Consider the following 17993-nt stretch of genomic DNA (forward strand, 5'->3'; position numbering starts at 1 on the left):
AAGAACTACTTCGAAGCATCAATATTTTCAGCTCACCACAACGTTCCTTGGAGCTGGAGCTGCGATGTATACAGTCAAACCTCGTTAATGAGTCACTCTTGGGAGAGCAAAAATATGACTTAGTAAACGGAGTGACTTGTTAAGCGGAGTAAGCCATATCTGTGGCAATTCTAATTGGGAGTTCCAAAAAGTGATCCGGTAAGCGGAGTGACGTGTTAACCGGGTGACGCACTAACGAGGTTTGACTGTACTTTTGAAAACACTGCTATGTACTGTCGTTCTTAAACATGCATATTTATTGGCAATTTCACTGTCTGGAAACATGTACTTGAAAAGCAAAGTGGCATGCTCTGCACAAGATAATAAGTCATGTTCAACAATAAATGATGTAAATAAACTCTACATGGATAACAGCATCAGAAACGGAACTGCCTTGAGCCAAATTTAATCTTTTGTTACTTTCAGCCATCTTACAACTGTCCACATGCTTCTGTGCATGAACACGTTTTATACAACATTTGATTTGCCTTAGTGTGCTACAAAAAAATTACATCTACAAATGGAGCAGAAAGCAAAATGCTGGCCCTTCCTTGATTTGATTATGCAAGGATAATCTACTGTGAAATATTTCTTGAAAACACACTGATATTTGCTACCAGCCATTATAAGCTCTAAAGCCGGATTTTCCTAGGATCAGGTTTTCTGTGCTGTACAATGCGATTTGCCCAGCGCTACACGCCATCCACTCACCAATAAAAACAATATGACTGTTTTCTTACGGAATGCAATGTGGCTCATGACAGCACTAAGTTGGACGTGATTGGCAGACTGTTTCTAGAAAGATCAAATATGCTGTGCCCCGTATGTGTCGCAGATCTCTATTTTTGTTGTTTTCTCTTTCCCTTCAAATGTGAGCATGCACACAACAGAGTAGCTGATGCCAGGGCCATATACTATATAGCCACCCTAAGCTGATGTGCTAAGCTAGGAAAACACAAACGCGTAATGTGATTATGTAGCATGTTTTAGTCAACGCGAAATGGTCCAATTCGGTTCAAATGCGGCGAAAAAAACCTACTCCTAGGAAAACCTGACTTTACATAGCAAAAAATTCCAATTGAATTATGCAGGGCTATCGGATGCATGCTTCTAAGGCACGCTGTTAATGTTAACAGGTTTGAATGTCTTTGACCACGCTTCAAGATTTCATCATCCGGAAAATTATCAACATGAAGGTACCCTGGAGCATAGGTGTTAACGCAGCCAACCCTGGAGTCAGAATTGTATGACGTTTCGTAAGCACCCTATTCTGGTATCACAATTAAAGTTTGAATAACAGATTCCTGTAGGGGAAAACCCAGCACCAGATATTGAGAAGGTTTGAATCTTGTTTTAAAGGACGTAAACGTTACGATTAAAAAGGAGAAAAGGATCCTGTTCTGTTCACTGGCTTGTTGAGAACTAATCTGGATCCGAACGAAGAGTACACGGATGATGCGCTGTGGTGCAGCCTTGAACAAGCCAGCCTGAAGAGTTACGTGTCTTTGTTACCCGATAAACTAGATCATGAAGTTGCGGAAGGAGGATCAAACTTGGTGATGATCATTCAGTTCCGAAAATTATATCGAAAAAAATCTGAATGGTACACGTTGTCTCATTTTCGCCAAGTTCTAACGCACCTTATTGGAATCTCTGGTAGTGTTGGGCAGAGGCAACTCGTATGTCTGGCTCGTGCTCTCTTGAAGACGACCAGGATTCTGGTGCTAGATGAGGCGACTGCGGCTGTGGACGTCGAGACCGATTCGTTTATACAGAATACTATCCGGAAGGAATTTAAAGCGAACACCGTCATCACGATCTTTCACAGGCTCAACACTATAATGGACTACGACACGGTTGTCGTAATGGAGTCCGGAACATTTGTTAAAAGTGGCAACCCATCTGAGCTGTTGAAAAACCCCGGTTTAAAGTTGTATGAGATGGCAAAAGATGCTGGATATGTGAATTAAATGAATGTTGTACATTATGCGTCCAAACTTGTGAAAGTAGAAATGAGACTGATTTTTCTGCTGTCAAGTTGCAGGTGCTAACTCAGTGCAAAGATCCCCTCATGTGCCGGGAACGATCAAATGTGATTGCATCATATCAATCTCAATAAACTGCTGTAAAGATTAGTGTTTTGTATTCTCGTGCTGTATGTTTTACGATAAAAAAAATTAAATAAAGTAACAAAAAATAGCGCCAACTTCATCTTTTTACAAAATTGTTGATTCGCTAAAAACTAAAAATAGTGTGTGAAGAAAATGGGAGAAATAATTTGTGGAACAAAAAAAATAGAATTAATTTTAAAAGTATCATACCCAAAATAGAGCCCTGAAGAACCCCTCAGGACTCTTTTTCCTCCTTTAGTTACAAAAATATTATGAATAAAGTATATTGCAAAAAAAAAATAAAAAGTGCGTCGTAAGTAAGGCATTGGACATGGATGAAATAAAGTGTGATCACGCGGTTACATGTAATACATATTGACTCGATAGTAACTTACTCCGACTTCGAAATCTATATCATATCGTTTCACATTGTGTCCTCATAATCGGCGTTCCGAAGGAAGTATGAAAAAAGTGATGCACGTGCGAGAACACGTGTAGCCTTAACTTATTCGTGATGTCAGAGTTATGCTTTTTCGTGTTTGAGAAGTGCTGTCATCTGTCTAACACATGGGAAGTAAAAATGGCAGATACCTGAGTTTTTGTGTTAATGTAAATCACATCATATTATTGAATAAGCATTGTATAATACATTGTTTATAATTTTTGTGATGGTGTTTTTAATTGGGTTGCTGTATTTTTTAAATATATGACATCCATATTTGTTATGGGCATCTTTTTATCAGCCACCTCGCTGGGCATTTTGCCTGTTGTGGTGTTGTATTTGTATTTAAAAAAACCCCACGTTCGAAGATTTGTTTATCAAAAATATTTTTATTTAATAAGAATTTTGATTATTATTTAACCTCAAAAAAAAAAAAATTTTATTTTTCTTAAATTTTTTCCCTCATCAAACCTGGCAATGTGTAATTAAAATCCAAAAATCCTGTAAATGGTTAAAAAATCTGGCATTGCCAGACCATATCCGGAGAGTTGGCAGGTCTGACTGTGTACTCCTTTAAATTCGGCCTAAATATTGTCGCAACACAATTAATGGTGAAGAAGTTCGATGTCGGTCTTCTCTTGAAAGCTCTTGTTTTGTCTCGCATGTGCATTAAATTAAGTCAAGAAAAGAAAATTTAAATTTTTTAAGGGGCACAGCGATAACAATGTGCTAAATGGTCTCAAAATAATACACGATTTTTTTACACTCTGACTGAAATGTAGCTGCCTCCAGATTGATATCTATTTTTATGATTTTTTTGGATAGTTTTGATTTTTCTTAGAGGTAAGTTTCAGTTAGGGTTTCGACCAATTACGTTACTTTCTACAAACATAGACAATGTGTCACGTTGTAGGTGTGGATGAGTGGGGAGCCTAGGAAGACTATGCGTGCGCATGTGACACCCATGTTTCCTGGTATAACTCCAGTTGAAATAAGGCAAGGTTGTCTTGTGCTCGTTTGTGAAATTTTACCACTTTGAACGAGTACGTTCCATGATTAATGTCATGTCCATTATTTTGCGATTCAAGTGACATTAAATGCAATATATCACCAACCTATGAAGATGTTATGAAGTTCTATGAGTGAAACAGTCTTAAGATAAAACGTGGTAATGAAACTAATAAAGAGCTCACGTATAAAGGAATAGAGGACATGAACACCAGAACTTTGCCGCTGGACTTATCCCATTGCCGAGATCTCTTCCAGCCCAGCTTCGTGGCAGTTCGACACTTTAATTTGTGTAAAAAAAAACCATATAAAAATTTTCAACATACTTTTTCTGGACACTGAGTTGTCACAATTAGCAAATTTTGTGGTGATTTCAGACGAGATAGGTCAGGAGTTGGAGAAAAGTTTCTGGGTTTCATTAAGACGGATGAATGGACATTGTCATGGCAAAAATTGAAGAAATATGGTCAAGAGCTTCCATTCCTTTTGTCCAACAAACACGTGAAAGCGATGTTGAAGGCGTATCATGTATGAAATACAAAAAATCTTTTAAAATCACAACCTAAAATACCGAAGAAGCAATTAGAAGAGTTTTGTCGTAAATTGTTTGACATTTCATCCTGCAAGGGTAAGAACATCGTAGAGTGCATTTGCCCCAAATACAAAAATACCTGTCAGAGAAGTTTCCTAATCAACCAACAACGACCAAAGTCCTACAAATACCTGCTTCATACTTCGACGGACGGAGGAATAAAACTACATTTTTTCATCCTTTTCTGATATAATTGACAGAGCATTCTTGAAGAGCATATTCCATTGATAATGAACCAGAGTCGAAGCACCAGCTTCTGCACATCTGAATGGATAGAACAAGCATAATCTTTGATTTCTTCCTGGCATCAGAAATATCTATGGAGTCTTTAGTGGCAGTTGGGTGTGATGTGGAACAAATATGAACATTGGTAAATATGGAGGTGTCATACCTCTGCTTGAAAAAAGGTTAGATAAGCTATTGCAATAGATTATCTGTCTACTGCATATGAACGCTTCAGACACTTGTTTCTACATATTGACGGCAGCACATCGAAATCCAAAACATTTTCAGGGAGAATCGGCAAAGATATAGAAATATGTGAAAAAAAACGGGTGTTTCGTTTCAAATTATTTCAACAGAATTACCCAAGTTTTATATTCAATGCACAGACCAAACATATTTGTACTGAATGTTCTCAGCAGTTTCAACAGGCATATTCCCTAAGGATTTAGGAAACAAATCGCCAGGTGAAATGTTTCATGCATGCCCGATGACTAACTCATGGTATTTGAATTCTATGTTTGCACATTTCTATAGTCTCTTTCTGAAAATTTAGTAATTCTAGCAATGTAGGCTGTTAAGTTTTCCGCTCCAACTTGGTTTGCTATCAAAACTCACCTTTCCTGTACAGATGGAACACAGCACCTGCTCATCGCAACTAGGTATTTGCCCGCAGCACTGAAAGGAAAAATATATCCAGCCATTCTCTCAAAGAAACACTTCGCACACCATGAAAATTCATTGATCGCAATGCTGACAGACTCTGAATCGCACATCTGTGAACTAGCAGCCCACCTCATTCAGAGAAATAGACTGACTGCTTCAACTTCCTATTGTAAAATTTGATGCATCATCTTACATCAATTGATCTCATTGACTGGCAGAATGAGAATATATCCGATCCACCAATATTGAAATCCATACCTGACAAAGATATCCAACTGTTTCTCGTCCAAAAATTAGAACTGCCTTTACTATGCCTGCCACGTCACACACAAACTGTTGAAAAAGTGGTCAAGATTGTTACAGAAACTTCAGCCACATTGTGCAAAAAATCTGAGAGGCTTCATAAAAAACCAAACAGTCTCGAAAAGCTATGCCGAAATTCAATAGTAAGAAGGATTCTCGCGCCATTTGAAATATGATAATATATATGCCATTTTTGTAAACTTTCTCTTGTAAGAAATGTTACTCATGCAATTTGTAGTAACTCATAAAAAAAACTACTTTGAAACTACAATACTTTGAAAAGTATTTCTTTTCAAAATATGTATCCTTTAAAGTCAATCCAGAGGCAGATGATACCCATTCTGAAGAAAAAATACATATGTTAGCTAAAGGCATAATTTGGCACCCTTTCCGTGCTGTGCCGGATAGAAATTAAAATTTTTTTTACACAGAACGGTGAGCCACCCTAATATGTATACTGTAAGATTTTGTTGTTCACTATAGCTAGTCGGTAAAGATCGATGAGATAAAAAACAAAAAGCGGATAATTTAAAAAAACAAAATTTCCCTTCGTGGGGGAAAAATTTGTGTTCTTTCACCTGGCCCCCACAAGGATAGGGCTGCAGCACTAAGGCCAGGGACAATCACCATCATTGTTTTTTCATGCTATAAATTCACTACAGAGCCTTCACCCAATAAGAACTCTGATTTGAGGACCCGCCAAAGATCTAAGAGCCCTGCTTCATGATGTGAAAGATGTGGGGGGGAAGGTCATGTCCTCTCTAAGGAAAACCAATAATGTTCCCAAGAAGACTCCCAACTGCCATGTCAGTCAACAACCCCCCCCCCCCCCGAATTATCACACATGATTGTGAGAACATTACTTTAAGGGAAATATTAGATGTTGAAAGATCCGGACAAGCAAAGAAAGAAAAAGAAAGGTTATTTTTTGTTCATCCAGTCCATAGCTATTTTGCCCCACCTATATAGTGTCTGCCCCAATGTTGGGTGGCTACATATTGGAATTGTTCTTTTCCGTTGCTACTCACCCATCCATCACTCCAGGGCAAAAATAAAAAAAGAAATCAGAGAAGAAAAAATAGTGAATGTCACAGCTTCTCCAAAGCCTGGCTTTTAAGGGAGGGGGGAAGAAGAAAAAAAACATCTCTGTAAAATGAAAAAATCTGACCTTCACTCAAATTCTGTGACTTTTTTGGGACTTCTGTGACCTTTTTCTCATTCCGTGACTTTTCTATTATGGTTAACACCCTGCTTTCTGATCTAGTACCAATAGAAGTGGGGGAGGGATGTTTCTTCTCGCTGTATTCTTTTTCAATCTTAGAGTGTTTGGTCCTGGCTTTAACGATAACACGCAATCCTTGATGTCAGAACTCACTCGTCGAGATTAATAGAATACCTAAAGCAAAGAAAATGCAACACCCCCCCCTCTCTTTGTGTGTATACAGGGCCTGAAAGGATTAATTGATTTATTTGCAAGCTTTCTCTACAGGAAAATATTTAGCAATGAAAGTAAGTAGATTTAGTAAAATTGATGAATCTTTCACACCTTCACATTTTATGTTTTGAAAAATCAAGTATTTCATTCACAGGGCTACTAGCTAATGGTAACATAACTGCCAACTCTCGAGAATAAAAATTACTGAGATTTTCATGTGGATACAAATTCTGTACAAAACCTCAGACAAATTAATAAATCCTGTAAAAGTAAGGATTTTTTCATAACTGAAATTTAAATTGGAAAGATTACCCTCCTAATATATTGAAATGTATTGAATTATATTAAGTTTTAAAATGTTAATGATAGAAATACTATAAATAATTGTAGAAAAAACACTAGTTCTCACTTCAGCTAGATATAAAAGTCTCCACAGCAGTATTTGCCTTTTCTCAGGATTCAACCTTGTTATAAAATTTGATCTTTTGCTGAAAAAAAAATAAAAAGCTCATGGAAGATATGAAAAAGAAAATTGACAATAAAAAAAGAAGATAATTATTTCTGCAACTCTGTTATAATAGAATTGACTATAATTCATTACTATTTCATTGAATGTTAAATCCTACATTGGCATGTAATCTATGCATTTTTCATAAATAACAAAATCCAGCACTTATAATTTCTACCTCAATTTTTTTATACGTGAATCTAATGTTGAAAATTCTGCATGTTCTGTCCAACACACTGTTTAACAGAATTTTGCTCAAGAAGTAAATTAACAAAAATGAAAAACATCCTATCTCAAAAGTATATAAACATCCGCAAAATGTAATGCTCACAGTTCAACAGTTGCACCATTGCCACGAATCGTTTGAAATACTCGATTAGGCATGCTGAGAAATTATTTTCCACATCAGAATTTCTTGTGGAAACTAAACCTTTGGTCCCACACGGCCATATAAGAATTGCAGAATCCAGAGAAAACTAACTTTGCTTGATTTGCTGCTTCAAGACATTAATACTTGGAAGCAGACAACATTGGGAAGAATATGTGATAATAGACCCTCAAAAGTTTTTAACTAAATTTAGGCCTAGGCTTAGCTGACCATTCCAACTTGCATCACTCATCAAAAGTAAACCATGCACCAGTGGATGTACATGTGCGAATAGGGGCATTGACCTGTTGCAACAACTAACCGACGACTCCCTATTTTGCTCCCGATCGGAAGTATAGAAGTTCGAAGAATGTTCTGATAGTCTTTGAAATTCTGCTGTCGACACACACACACACAAAAAAAACTACCAATCATTCCATTGAATGCAAACGTTCCCTATTTCATGTAAACTTGCCTGTTCGCTGCCAGTTGTAGACCTCTGGTCTAGATCGCAAGCTTGTTACCATATTCAAATGGTTATCTTTTTTCAGCTGACTCCCTAGTGTAATTCATGGTTCATCGGTGGCTTCCTAAGAAGTTTGGTATTTTTTTACCATTATAAAAGAACCACTTTAAAGCATTGGCTGTAGCACACAAATGCATATTTTGAGATCACCACGATGCTCCTAGGAGCCCCAATGCCCACTTTTGGAAGCACTGTGGTACTCCTTTAAATTCTGCCTAAAAGTTATGTCGCAACACAATTAATGGTAAACGAGTCCAATGTCTATCTTCTCAACATTGTCATTCTTTTGCATGCGAATACTGTACGATTTCATAGTTTGCTATTGCTAGTTGGTAAAGATCGATGCGATGAAAATAAATAAAAAAACTGGATAATTTAAAAAAAATTTCCGCGGGTGAAAAAATTTGTGCCCTTTCACCTGTCCCCCAGGATGACAGGTCTGCAGCCCTAATGCCTGGGACAATAACCATAATTTTTTTCCCCCCATGCTATAAATATACTGCAGAGGCCCAATTCAGTGAATTCTGACCCACCAAAGATCCAACAGCCCTGCTCCATGATGCGGGGAGGGGAGATCATGTCCATTCTACATAAAACCAATATTGTTCCTAAGAGGAATTTCTACTGCCATGGTCTATTACAGTCCCCCCCCCCCACCTCCTCTAGTAATTATCACGTGATCCTGAGAACACTGCTTTAGGGAGAATATTACAGATTTTGAAAGTCCAGACAAGCAAAGAAAAAAAGTATTTTTGTTCATCCATTCTAAATAGCTTTTTTACCCCACCTATATAATGTCTGATCTAATGTAGGGTGGCTACATATTGGCATTGTTCTTTTCTGTTGCTACTCACCCATCCATCCCTTCAGGGCAAAAAATGAATAAAATCTGAGAAAAGGAAGAAATATTGAATGCCACAGCTTCTCCAAAGTCAAGATTTTAAGAGAAAAAACAAAAAAAAGATCTAAGGAGAATCGAAAAATCTGACTTTCAGTCAAATTTTGTGACTTTTTCAGGACTTCCATGACTTTTTCCACGACTCCGTGACTTTCCCATCAGCAATCCGAAATGTTTCAAATTTTTAAATATGCTAATATTTTTAATAATTTAAGCATTTCTCGCATACAAAAGGGAACAAAATCTGCTATAAACTTGTTTGTCAATCTACTCTTTACTGAACTATAAAATGTCTCCAGGGCTCCAACTCAAAAAATTAGAAAAAGTTGGAGAGGTATCCCTTTGCCAGATAACAAGATCATAGCAGAGAGGATTTCCCTGGAAATTTTTTTTTTTTTAACTTAAAAAAAAATCATAGCACTATTTCGGTATCCTTCAAGGATAACTGGAGCGAAAGCAAAATGACAGAAATGACTTGGTATCAAAAGCAATTTTTGGACAAAACAATGGACTAGCACCACCACAGATACTTTCCCGTCTCCCAAGACCGGAACTAGAGGAGGCAGCAATTTTGGTGGGAACAACACACTTACAAAATTATTGAATTTCAACATTGAGGGGGCTGCAAAATAATGTTGGCCCCAGATCACTGAATCATGTTTGTCCCAGGCCGTAAAAATTCTAGTTACGGCCCTGGTCTCTCCATAATATATCTTATTCTTTTTTTCAAAATCTTCCGAGGTCTAGCTGGCCCACTCTCTTCGACAATGCACAGCAAATTAGGAAGATCTGTAGGTTTAAGAATGACGCCCTTTCCAGAGCAATTTCAGAAACACAGTACAAAATGTGTAAATTAAAAGATCCACTGCAAATAATTCAAGGTGAACCCGAGGGTTTTACTGTGTTATCTATCCTTTTTTAAAGGGATTTGTTTATATTTTACTGTTCAATGTGAGTACAATTGTTTTTGGCAAATGAAGCACTTTCATTTTTAGCTCTGCTGAACATCGTAAACATTGTTTATGCCTCTGCTTGTCCTACAAATACAGAAAACAATGCTATTGGATAGCATCAGAACACCAAATCTAGTGCATCCAACTGTGTTATGCAAACTGTTGTTTTACCTATACACAATGTGCACTATAATTTTGAATGATGAATGTTAGTTGCTGTACAATGAGTAATATAAAACCATGCAATAGTAAATACAAAACTGTTTTTCCATCAAGACAGAAGTTTTTAAATCACTACTCTACATGTTGTACCCTTAAACTAAGCAAAAGAAAAATTAATAAACTAAATATTCCATATACACCCCTCCAAATACCAGGTGTACAAGTATGAAATGCGGATTTCAGAAAACAGATGGTGCACAAATGCAGTTTGTGCTATAAAGATTTGAAACTGTGCCATTTTGTGTGTCATCAACAAGTGTCAGATGCGCACGAGTGATAAATTGGAAAAGTGTGTGCATAGTGTTGTATTGTTGTGTTCAGTATGTCAGAAGTTATACTGAACAAAGAGCATTCGCGGACAGCATTAATTTTTTTTTCATTTGAAGAAAACTGCTGTTGAATCATACCGATTACTTCGAGAAGCTTATGGTGAACATGCTCCATCGCAAGATACGTGTGAATGATGGTTTCAGTGTTTCAAAAGTGGCGACTTCGATCTTGCAGACAAGGAACATGGAAAACCGCCAAAAAAATACCGATGTGGAATTGGAAGCATTGTTGGACGAAGATACTACACAGACACAAAAACAACTCGCAGAGCAATTGGGTGTTAGTCAACAAGCTGTTTTCAATCGCAATGCCCCATGACAACGTGAAATGATCCTTGACAATGTTCAATGTGCAATGCTCCATCACATACAGCAAAAGCGGTTCGCGGCACGTTGGAAGCACTCAGCTGGAAGTTCTACCCTATGCGGCTTACTCACCAGACTTGGCTCCTTCTGATTACCACTTGTTTGCATTGATGGGTCACGCACTTTCCGAGCAACGCTTAGGTTCGTACGAAGATGTGGAAAAATAGCTCGATGAATGGTACGAAGATGTGAAAAAATAGCTCGATGAATGGTACGAAGATGTGAAAAAATAGCTCGATGAATGGTACGAAGATGTGAAAAAATAGCTCGATGAAAAGGGGAAGATTTTTACCGGTGTGGTATTCACAAATTTCAGGAAAGATGGGAGTGCATGTATAACAAGCAGTGGAGCATACTTTGAATAAAGCACTTTTTATCATTCTTCTGAATTTAACGTGTTTTTATTGAAAAAAAATCAGCATTTCATACTTGTACACCTGGTAACCCGAAAAACAATGTCATTTCTGCTTTGGCAAAATCATTAATTGCAATCTATTACATTTGTTATTTAGCAATATATTGATGTTTCCCTCTTCAATTGATTATCAATTAGAACTTTTTTGATATGATTTAATAAGAAAGTGGGGAGTCTTGTTTCCAAGAAAATTTTTTAAAACTAAAATGATAAAATTACACAAATCAATATAACTATAAAGAAATATGAGTAGCCAGAGTTTTGTTCAGGCAGTTAAAAAATTACAGCCCATCTTTGCCTCTTCAGATTGTCACAAATTTAGCTTTTTCTCAAGAACTATTATCGACTGGAACAACCTACCATCAAATATTATAGATTGCACTACGATTTCCGAATTTTCTCGTACCATCAATCGACACTTTTGCCATATATAATTCTGCATCCTCTTGTATAGGCCTCGGCCAATCAATATTGTATAAATAAATAAAACCACGTGCTGCGTAAGTTTATTTTGTCTAGAACAGTGGTCGGCAAACCGCGGCTCACGAGCCACATGCGGCTGGCTCTTTGGCCCCTTGAGTGTGGTTCTTCCACAAAATACCATGTGCGGGTGCACAAAAATTCCAGGTTTTGCAAAATCATGTTTAGAGACACGTTTTTGCCATTTTGTTCTCGCTCCAGAAAAAGGAGCAAGATATCCGTAAGACGACAAGATGTAGTGTCGAGGATTGAAAAAGGTAGGTTGAGATGGTTTGGTTATACATATAAGAGGATGAACGAAAGGAGATAGACGAAACAAGTATACAAGACGAGTGTGGATGGGAGAGTTAGAAGGGGTCGACCTCAGCAAACATACCTCAGTCAAATCGAGGACGTTTTTAGCAAAGGTCAGCTCAGGAGTACCTTAATTAAGTTAATAACAATGTACCTACCTATATAGTTCAAGTTTGAAAAATTTGACTCTCAAAAGAAGTTTCAATCGTTGTACTGTTGATATTTGGCTCTGTTGACTAATGAGTTTGCCGATCACTGGTCTAGAACAACCTCAATAATGCACCTTATATATAGTATTGCTATATAAGCTAATTTGATGACCTTGCTCACAACATGAACTTCTCAAACTACTGGGGGGTATTGTTATAAGCAAAACTTGACAAATTAAATATGCATGACTTATGATTAGTATATTTCATAATAGAGTATTTCATATAACCACACTTATTTTCCTTACTTAAAATTAAAAATTCATTTATGATTTAATTCAAACTCACCTGAACACATATAGAAGATTCAAAACTCCAAGTACAACCAACATATCACTAGAGGATAATAAAGCAGTCAGGTGCTGTAAAAAAAAATACATATACATATATCAAGGTTGGTATAAAAAAGTGCAGCTTCAAACCAGGGTTTTTTGTTCAAGTTACATTTACAAAAAAAAATTTCGGTGAAAGAGTTCAGATTATGAATTAAAATAGTGTGGTTATCAACTTAATACTGATTATTTCTTTCTATGAATACTTCTATATAAATATTTCTACACAAACTTTTCTTATTAACTATTTAATCTATAAATTGTTCTTAAAATTTAACAATCAAGTTTCACAGTTTGATTATTTTGTAGATTCACAAAAAAGTATTTCATGCTTAGTCTTAAATATTATCAAATAAATCAATAATCTTAAACAAAACTGTGCTTATCTATAACTGATCAGAGCAACACTGTGAGTGATGTTTTCTCAGTGCATAGTACATTAGAGGTTTTTTATATAATTTTTTATATATAATTTTTTTTTATATTTTTTTATATATAATTTTTTTTATATTGAAATAACTTGTTTAATTAGATTTTTTCTCCCATAATGTTTTGGATAAAGCAATGCCTCTAGATAAAAAAAAGCAATGCTTTTGTTCAGCCCGACATACACACTACTCCACCGCCTACCAACTCCAGTCATATATTGTTATCAGTTTGGTAGGTAAAGAACTTGTTTCTGATGTTCTTGCCCTGATTTGAACCCGTGGATCTAGACAGTAACCTTCACAGTGGAAGATGAGCATCTTACCACTGTGCAACTTGAGTGCTTACCCCCCACCCCACACACTGGTCTTTTTCTTTCTGTGGGCAGCTGGAGTTGACACTTGCACACACGACACTTCAGAAAGATAAAAGGTTGAAGCTCAAAAATTTTCTCTCATTTAATAAATTAGCTTGTACATCTTTGGCAATATTTAAGAACATCCAAAAGAAAATACAAATACAACGCCACAACAGGCAAAATGCCCAACGAGGTGGCTGATAAAAAGATGCCCATAAAAATATGAATGTCATATTTCAAAAATACAGCAACCCAATTAAAAATGCAATTAACACAAATTATAAACAATATATACACATGATAAAATATTATACAATGCCCATAAAGAATACTTATGGTTGTCTTACTCTAAGAATGGATAGCTTCTCGATTTACCCCAACATGCTTATCGTATTTCTTTTTAAACGTGTCAAAAGTAATGAAATAGTTTCTATGATAGTTTATGCTTTATACAAACACTAGTTACAAGGACAAAACTGACATAGTAAGTGAAAGAAGTCAATACATATTTCTAACTATCAAGGGTTAAATTTTTGGTCTAAGTATAATTATACTATATTGATGAATTAAATAAACTTTTTTGCTGTTCTTTGAGCTTTGAAAACTTCCTTGAGCTTTTTTCCCAAATATTGAATTACATCATAACCACCAAAAAAATCTTTCTCAATACTGCGAGTCTTGATGGAAATTAAATTTCTAAATTGAGAAATTATGTAATGCAACTGGTCTTGATATTCCCTCAAGGCAATAATTGATTTATCAATAAATGTGTTTCAGACTATTCCTCTCGAATAATAAAAAAAAAATCCATAGAATACACAAAATGAGATTTTCTGCAGGTTTAGGCAGTGTTCACCAATGTGCATCTAGATGCGTTTGTTAAGGAGTGAAAAATACTACTTTAAATTATATAGGTATTCCTTTTTTTTAAAGTTATTTTTCTGTTTTCAATTTAAAACAACCCCTCTTTTCACAAAACCACTTAAAATTTTGAGTAAGAGTAAAATTATTCCTTAAATTTATTTTTGCGGATAACACTGGGTTTAACCTTTTGCTGTCAAGTTTTTTTTTTGGGTTTTTTTGGCACTTTGTTAGTCTTTTCCACAATGAGGAAGGCTTCTGGATGTTTGTGCTTTTGCGGTTATCATACAGCTTACAAGAGTTCTGCTCAGAAGTCAAATTCACAGTGGGGGGGGGGGGGGGAGAAGGGCTTCCTATTATCATAAGGGACCATTATAACAATGAAGTATTGTTGGTTCCTGATGTAGTTTTAAGTCGAGTCCACCTATACATAGGACCACAGGAAGTTAAATGTTTGAAGTTTTTTCTTCCTTTCGATAACTTTTTGGTTTCTACTAAAGTTAGGTCTGCATCATGGCTATTTCTTGAATATGTCCAGTTGCAATATAGCTAGGTTAACAGCCTTGTTTTGAAATACTTTCACAATGTAGATCGCTAAATCTTAGACCTGTGCTGTCTTATTAGATCTTTAACCTAGATCTCGCATTCAGTTTAGATGTCTATCAAGCAGTGATAGTAATGGTAGCAACAAGAAAAACCTTTGTTAATAAGGGTGAAACACGTTTTCAGAACAATACCTGAAGCACATTGGTAAACATGGAAATAAAAATGTTCTACAGAAATTGCCTTTAGTTTTTAATTCACTCGAATTTACTTCACTGAATAGATAAAAAAAAAAGATACCTCCATGGAATTGTAGAAATGTCGTGAAAAGCTATGTTCAATGAGCAATGCTGTAAATTGCAGTACCTCAAGAAGCAAATCCTTGAGCTAAATGAGAAAAAAAATATTTGGTTCGATTAGATTTTTTTTATTAGTATAAAAAACTCAATCCAATTATTCAGTCAGCAAATGTTTTCTGATTAGATATAAGCCTACTTAGTTCATATTTCAAGTGACAAATTAGTTTTAATAAGTTGATGTAAGAAATTTAATTTGAGACAAATACAGCACAAGGGTTCTCAAACACCGATCTCCATCAAGGACGTAGTAGAGAAGGGACTTGAACTGCTCTGGGGAGCCACGGATATGTGTTGATTATAGAAACGGGCACCACAGGTGGAAAATGTTTGAGAACCCCTGAAATAGAGCATACTTCAAAATATCATTATATATAAAAAATATATATTTCTCAATTCAGTCAAACCTCATAAGATAATCTGCTAATACCTATACTTATATTTAGGAATTTATTTTACAAAAGTGATAGTATGAAAAGAATTTAGCCATATTTACAACCTATGGTGACTCATAACATTTGATATTTTCTTCAGGGTGTCTACCACATACCTACAGGAATATTCTGCAACTTTTCCTTGACCTTGTATGACGAAATAAAGTTTGCTGGATTCTTTCAATATAGCAGTGATACCCAACGTAGTGCCTACTGCACCACTGTGTGTGAAAACTAGTCCTATGTTTCAGTTAACAACGTGTAGAAGTATTCAACAATAAAATTAAAACATCTGCAGCTGCCATTTCAACAAAAAATTAAACATGCCTTTCTAGGCACGTAAATTTGAGACCACTGCCTTATAGAATAAGACAAAGAATTTCTTCAAGTTCTCTAGACGCAGCCATTTTATACCCACAATGGCCACTTCTGTCAGGATCTACTGTTCATGGCCGATTCTGAACAGACTTTCTTCCAAAACTCTGAGAGTGATTCTCAACCCCTCAGTGTGGTTTTCAGGAGCTACTCAACGAAGTCTATAAGCTCATTAAAGAATATAGACCCACTATCAACACATGTCAATCAAAATGAAAATCAAAATGAACAGGCCATTTTGTTTGCGAATATAAGCCTCAAGAAAAAAACAAAAATACAAATTGATGAACTTTAAAGACAAAATAGATGTTCCAATGACATGTCTAGGAGGGGAGATTTCAAATACTTTTTTCACCAACAAAGAATGTTGGTTGATGGAGTAGAGCAATTAAAATCCAAATTGTGTAGCTTCTTACTAGAGTTCCACTGAAACCCTAACAGAATATTGGTGCTCGAGATAATACTCATTCTGAGTCTATTGCACTACTCTGGATATACTCATCTGGGAACATTGCGAAACTGGGATCACAGATCATACATTTCTATATATACAGGTGGTTGTTTATTCACAAAGTCAAAATAGGATATTTCTATGTGATGGAAGACTACAGCACACCAATTCCGATCATATACAGCCATATGACAATTTGCAACCAGTGGAGTTAGGTGGGTAATGAAAGCGACGTCTATCAGTGGTCACCCCAGCCTTGGTAGGTAAAGAACTTGTTTCTGATGTTTCATGCCCAGATTCAAACCAGTGGACCTTGATGGTAACCTTCATAGTGGAAGATGAGCATCTTACTACTGTGCCACTTTGACCATGGGCCCCAAAGGGGTTGGGCTAATAGAACTTCAGCCCGATGGCCCGAGACGATTCTTACATTTGTTTTTTTACACTGAATTAACTATAAAAAGGCCCGTGAAAATGTGGTCTGGCTGCCCACCAAAGATCTTGGCCCTAGAACCCTGATGCAGGATGTGGGGCCATGACTCTGCTGCTTAGGATGGACCTTTAATACCCAACCTTTGGGGTGTAATTGCCTTCCTACTCATTGTGAAGGTACAAGTAACATCTAACTTATGAAACAATGAAGTCACTAATTGGTGACTATCTATGGAATCAGAAAAGTCATGTTAAGCAATGATTAGGCTTTAATGGTTGAGAAATCAAGACTGCAGGCATAGTGAGAGGATGTTTGCCAAGCAGCTGCACCTATATGTTGAATTAGTCTGCAGAAGTAACTATGCTCTGTCGCCATCTAACTGCCACATATTTTCACTCCTGAATATGGGAGTTATGTCAGATTTGTGTTGGAGAAGCTTAACAGTGTGCTTATGTGTGTGCATAACATTTGGCGTGTTGTGTTCAGTAGGTGGTGACATCTATCTAGTGCCGCAACTAGATACTTTCTCAAATGGGGCAAGCACACACGTTGGCACACCCATGTAATGTAAAAGCAGAAGTTATAAAAGGTGAATTTGGTGCCCACCCCCCCCCCCAGTCCAGAGCCCGGGACACTAAGACCTGCCTCTCCCTCCCAGTTGCGGCCCTGCATCTATCCTCCAAACTGGTAATGCATGCATTTGAAGTTTAATGTATACATATTCGTGTTGCAGATCTGTGATTGCCGTGGCAACCAGAAGTTTTTTTCAAAGGAATAGCCAACTCAAAATTTAAAAACCTTAGGAAATCACATTTTCAGCTGATTACCATTGTGCAATCGTGGGGTTCCAAACCTGGATTTTTACCAAAAGCAATATTTAGGGGTGTGTTATAAGGGGCCTCTTCCCTTCCCCCGATCAAAAACTAAAAATATTTTCGTACAGAATTATAATATTGGTATAAAATAATTTCTTTTATACTATCTGTTAATTTAAAATTGTTTTCCAGTGTTAGAGACCCAAACTTTGTAAAGAATTAGA

General features: G+C 36.4%; 1 protein-coding gene across 9 annotated transcripts in view; it reads right to left on the minus strand.

Annotated features, from left to right (window-relative positions):
• The window catches only part of HUWE1 (HECT, UBA and WWE domain containing E3 ubiquitin protein ligase 1), a 564154-nt gene that overhangs the window by 507479 nt on the left and 38682 nt on the right, over positions 1-17993 (minus strand). For all 9 annotated transcript variants that reach the window (XM_089233267.1, XM_089233272.1, XM_089233273.1 and 6 more), the window contains exons 5-7: positions 15206-15292; positions 12674-12747; positions 7228-7306 (exon numbers count right to left, since the gene is read on the minus strand). In XM_089233267.1, coding sequence (XP_089089393.1) covers positions 7228-7306; positions 12674-12747; positions 15206-15292 — 240 coding nt within the window. The remainder of the gene's footprint in view (positions 1-7227; positions 7307-12673; positions 12748-15205; positions 15293-17993) is intronic.

Source organism: Pholcus phalangioides, unplaced genomic scaffold (assembly GCF_987345545.1).
Source record: "Pholcus phalangioides strain wild (caught in Gottingen) unplaced genomic scaffold, Ppha-v1.0 ptg000007l_1, whole genome shotgun sequence".
NCBI lineage: Eukaryota > Metazoa > Arthropoda > Arachnida > Araneae > Pholcidae > Pholcus > Pholcus phalangioides.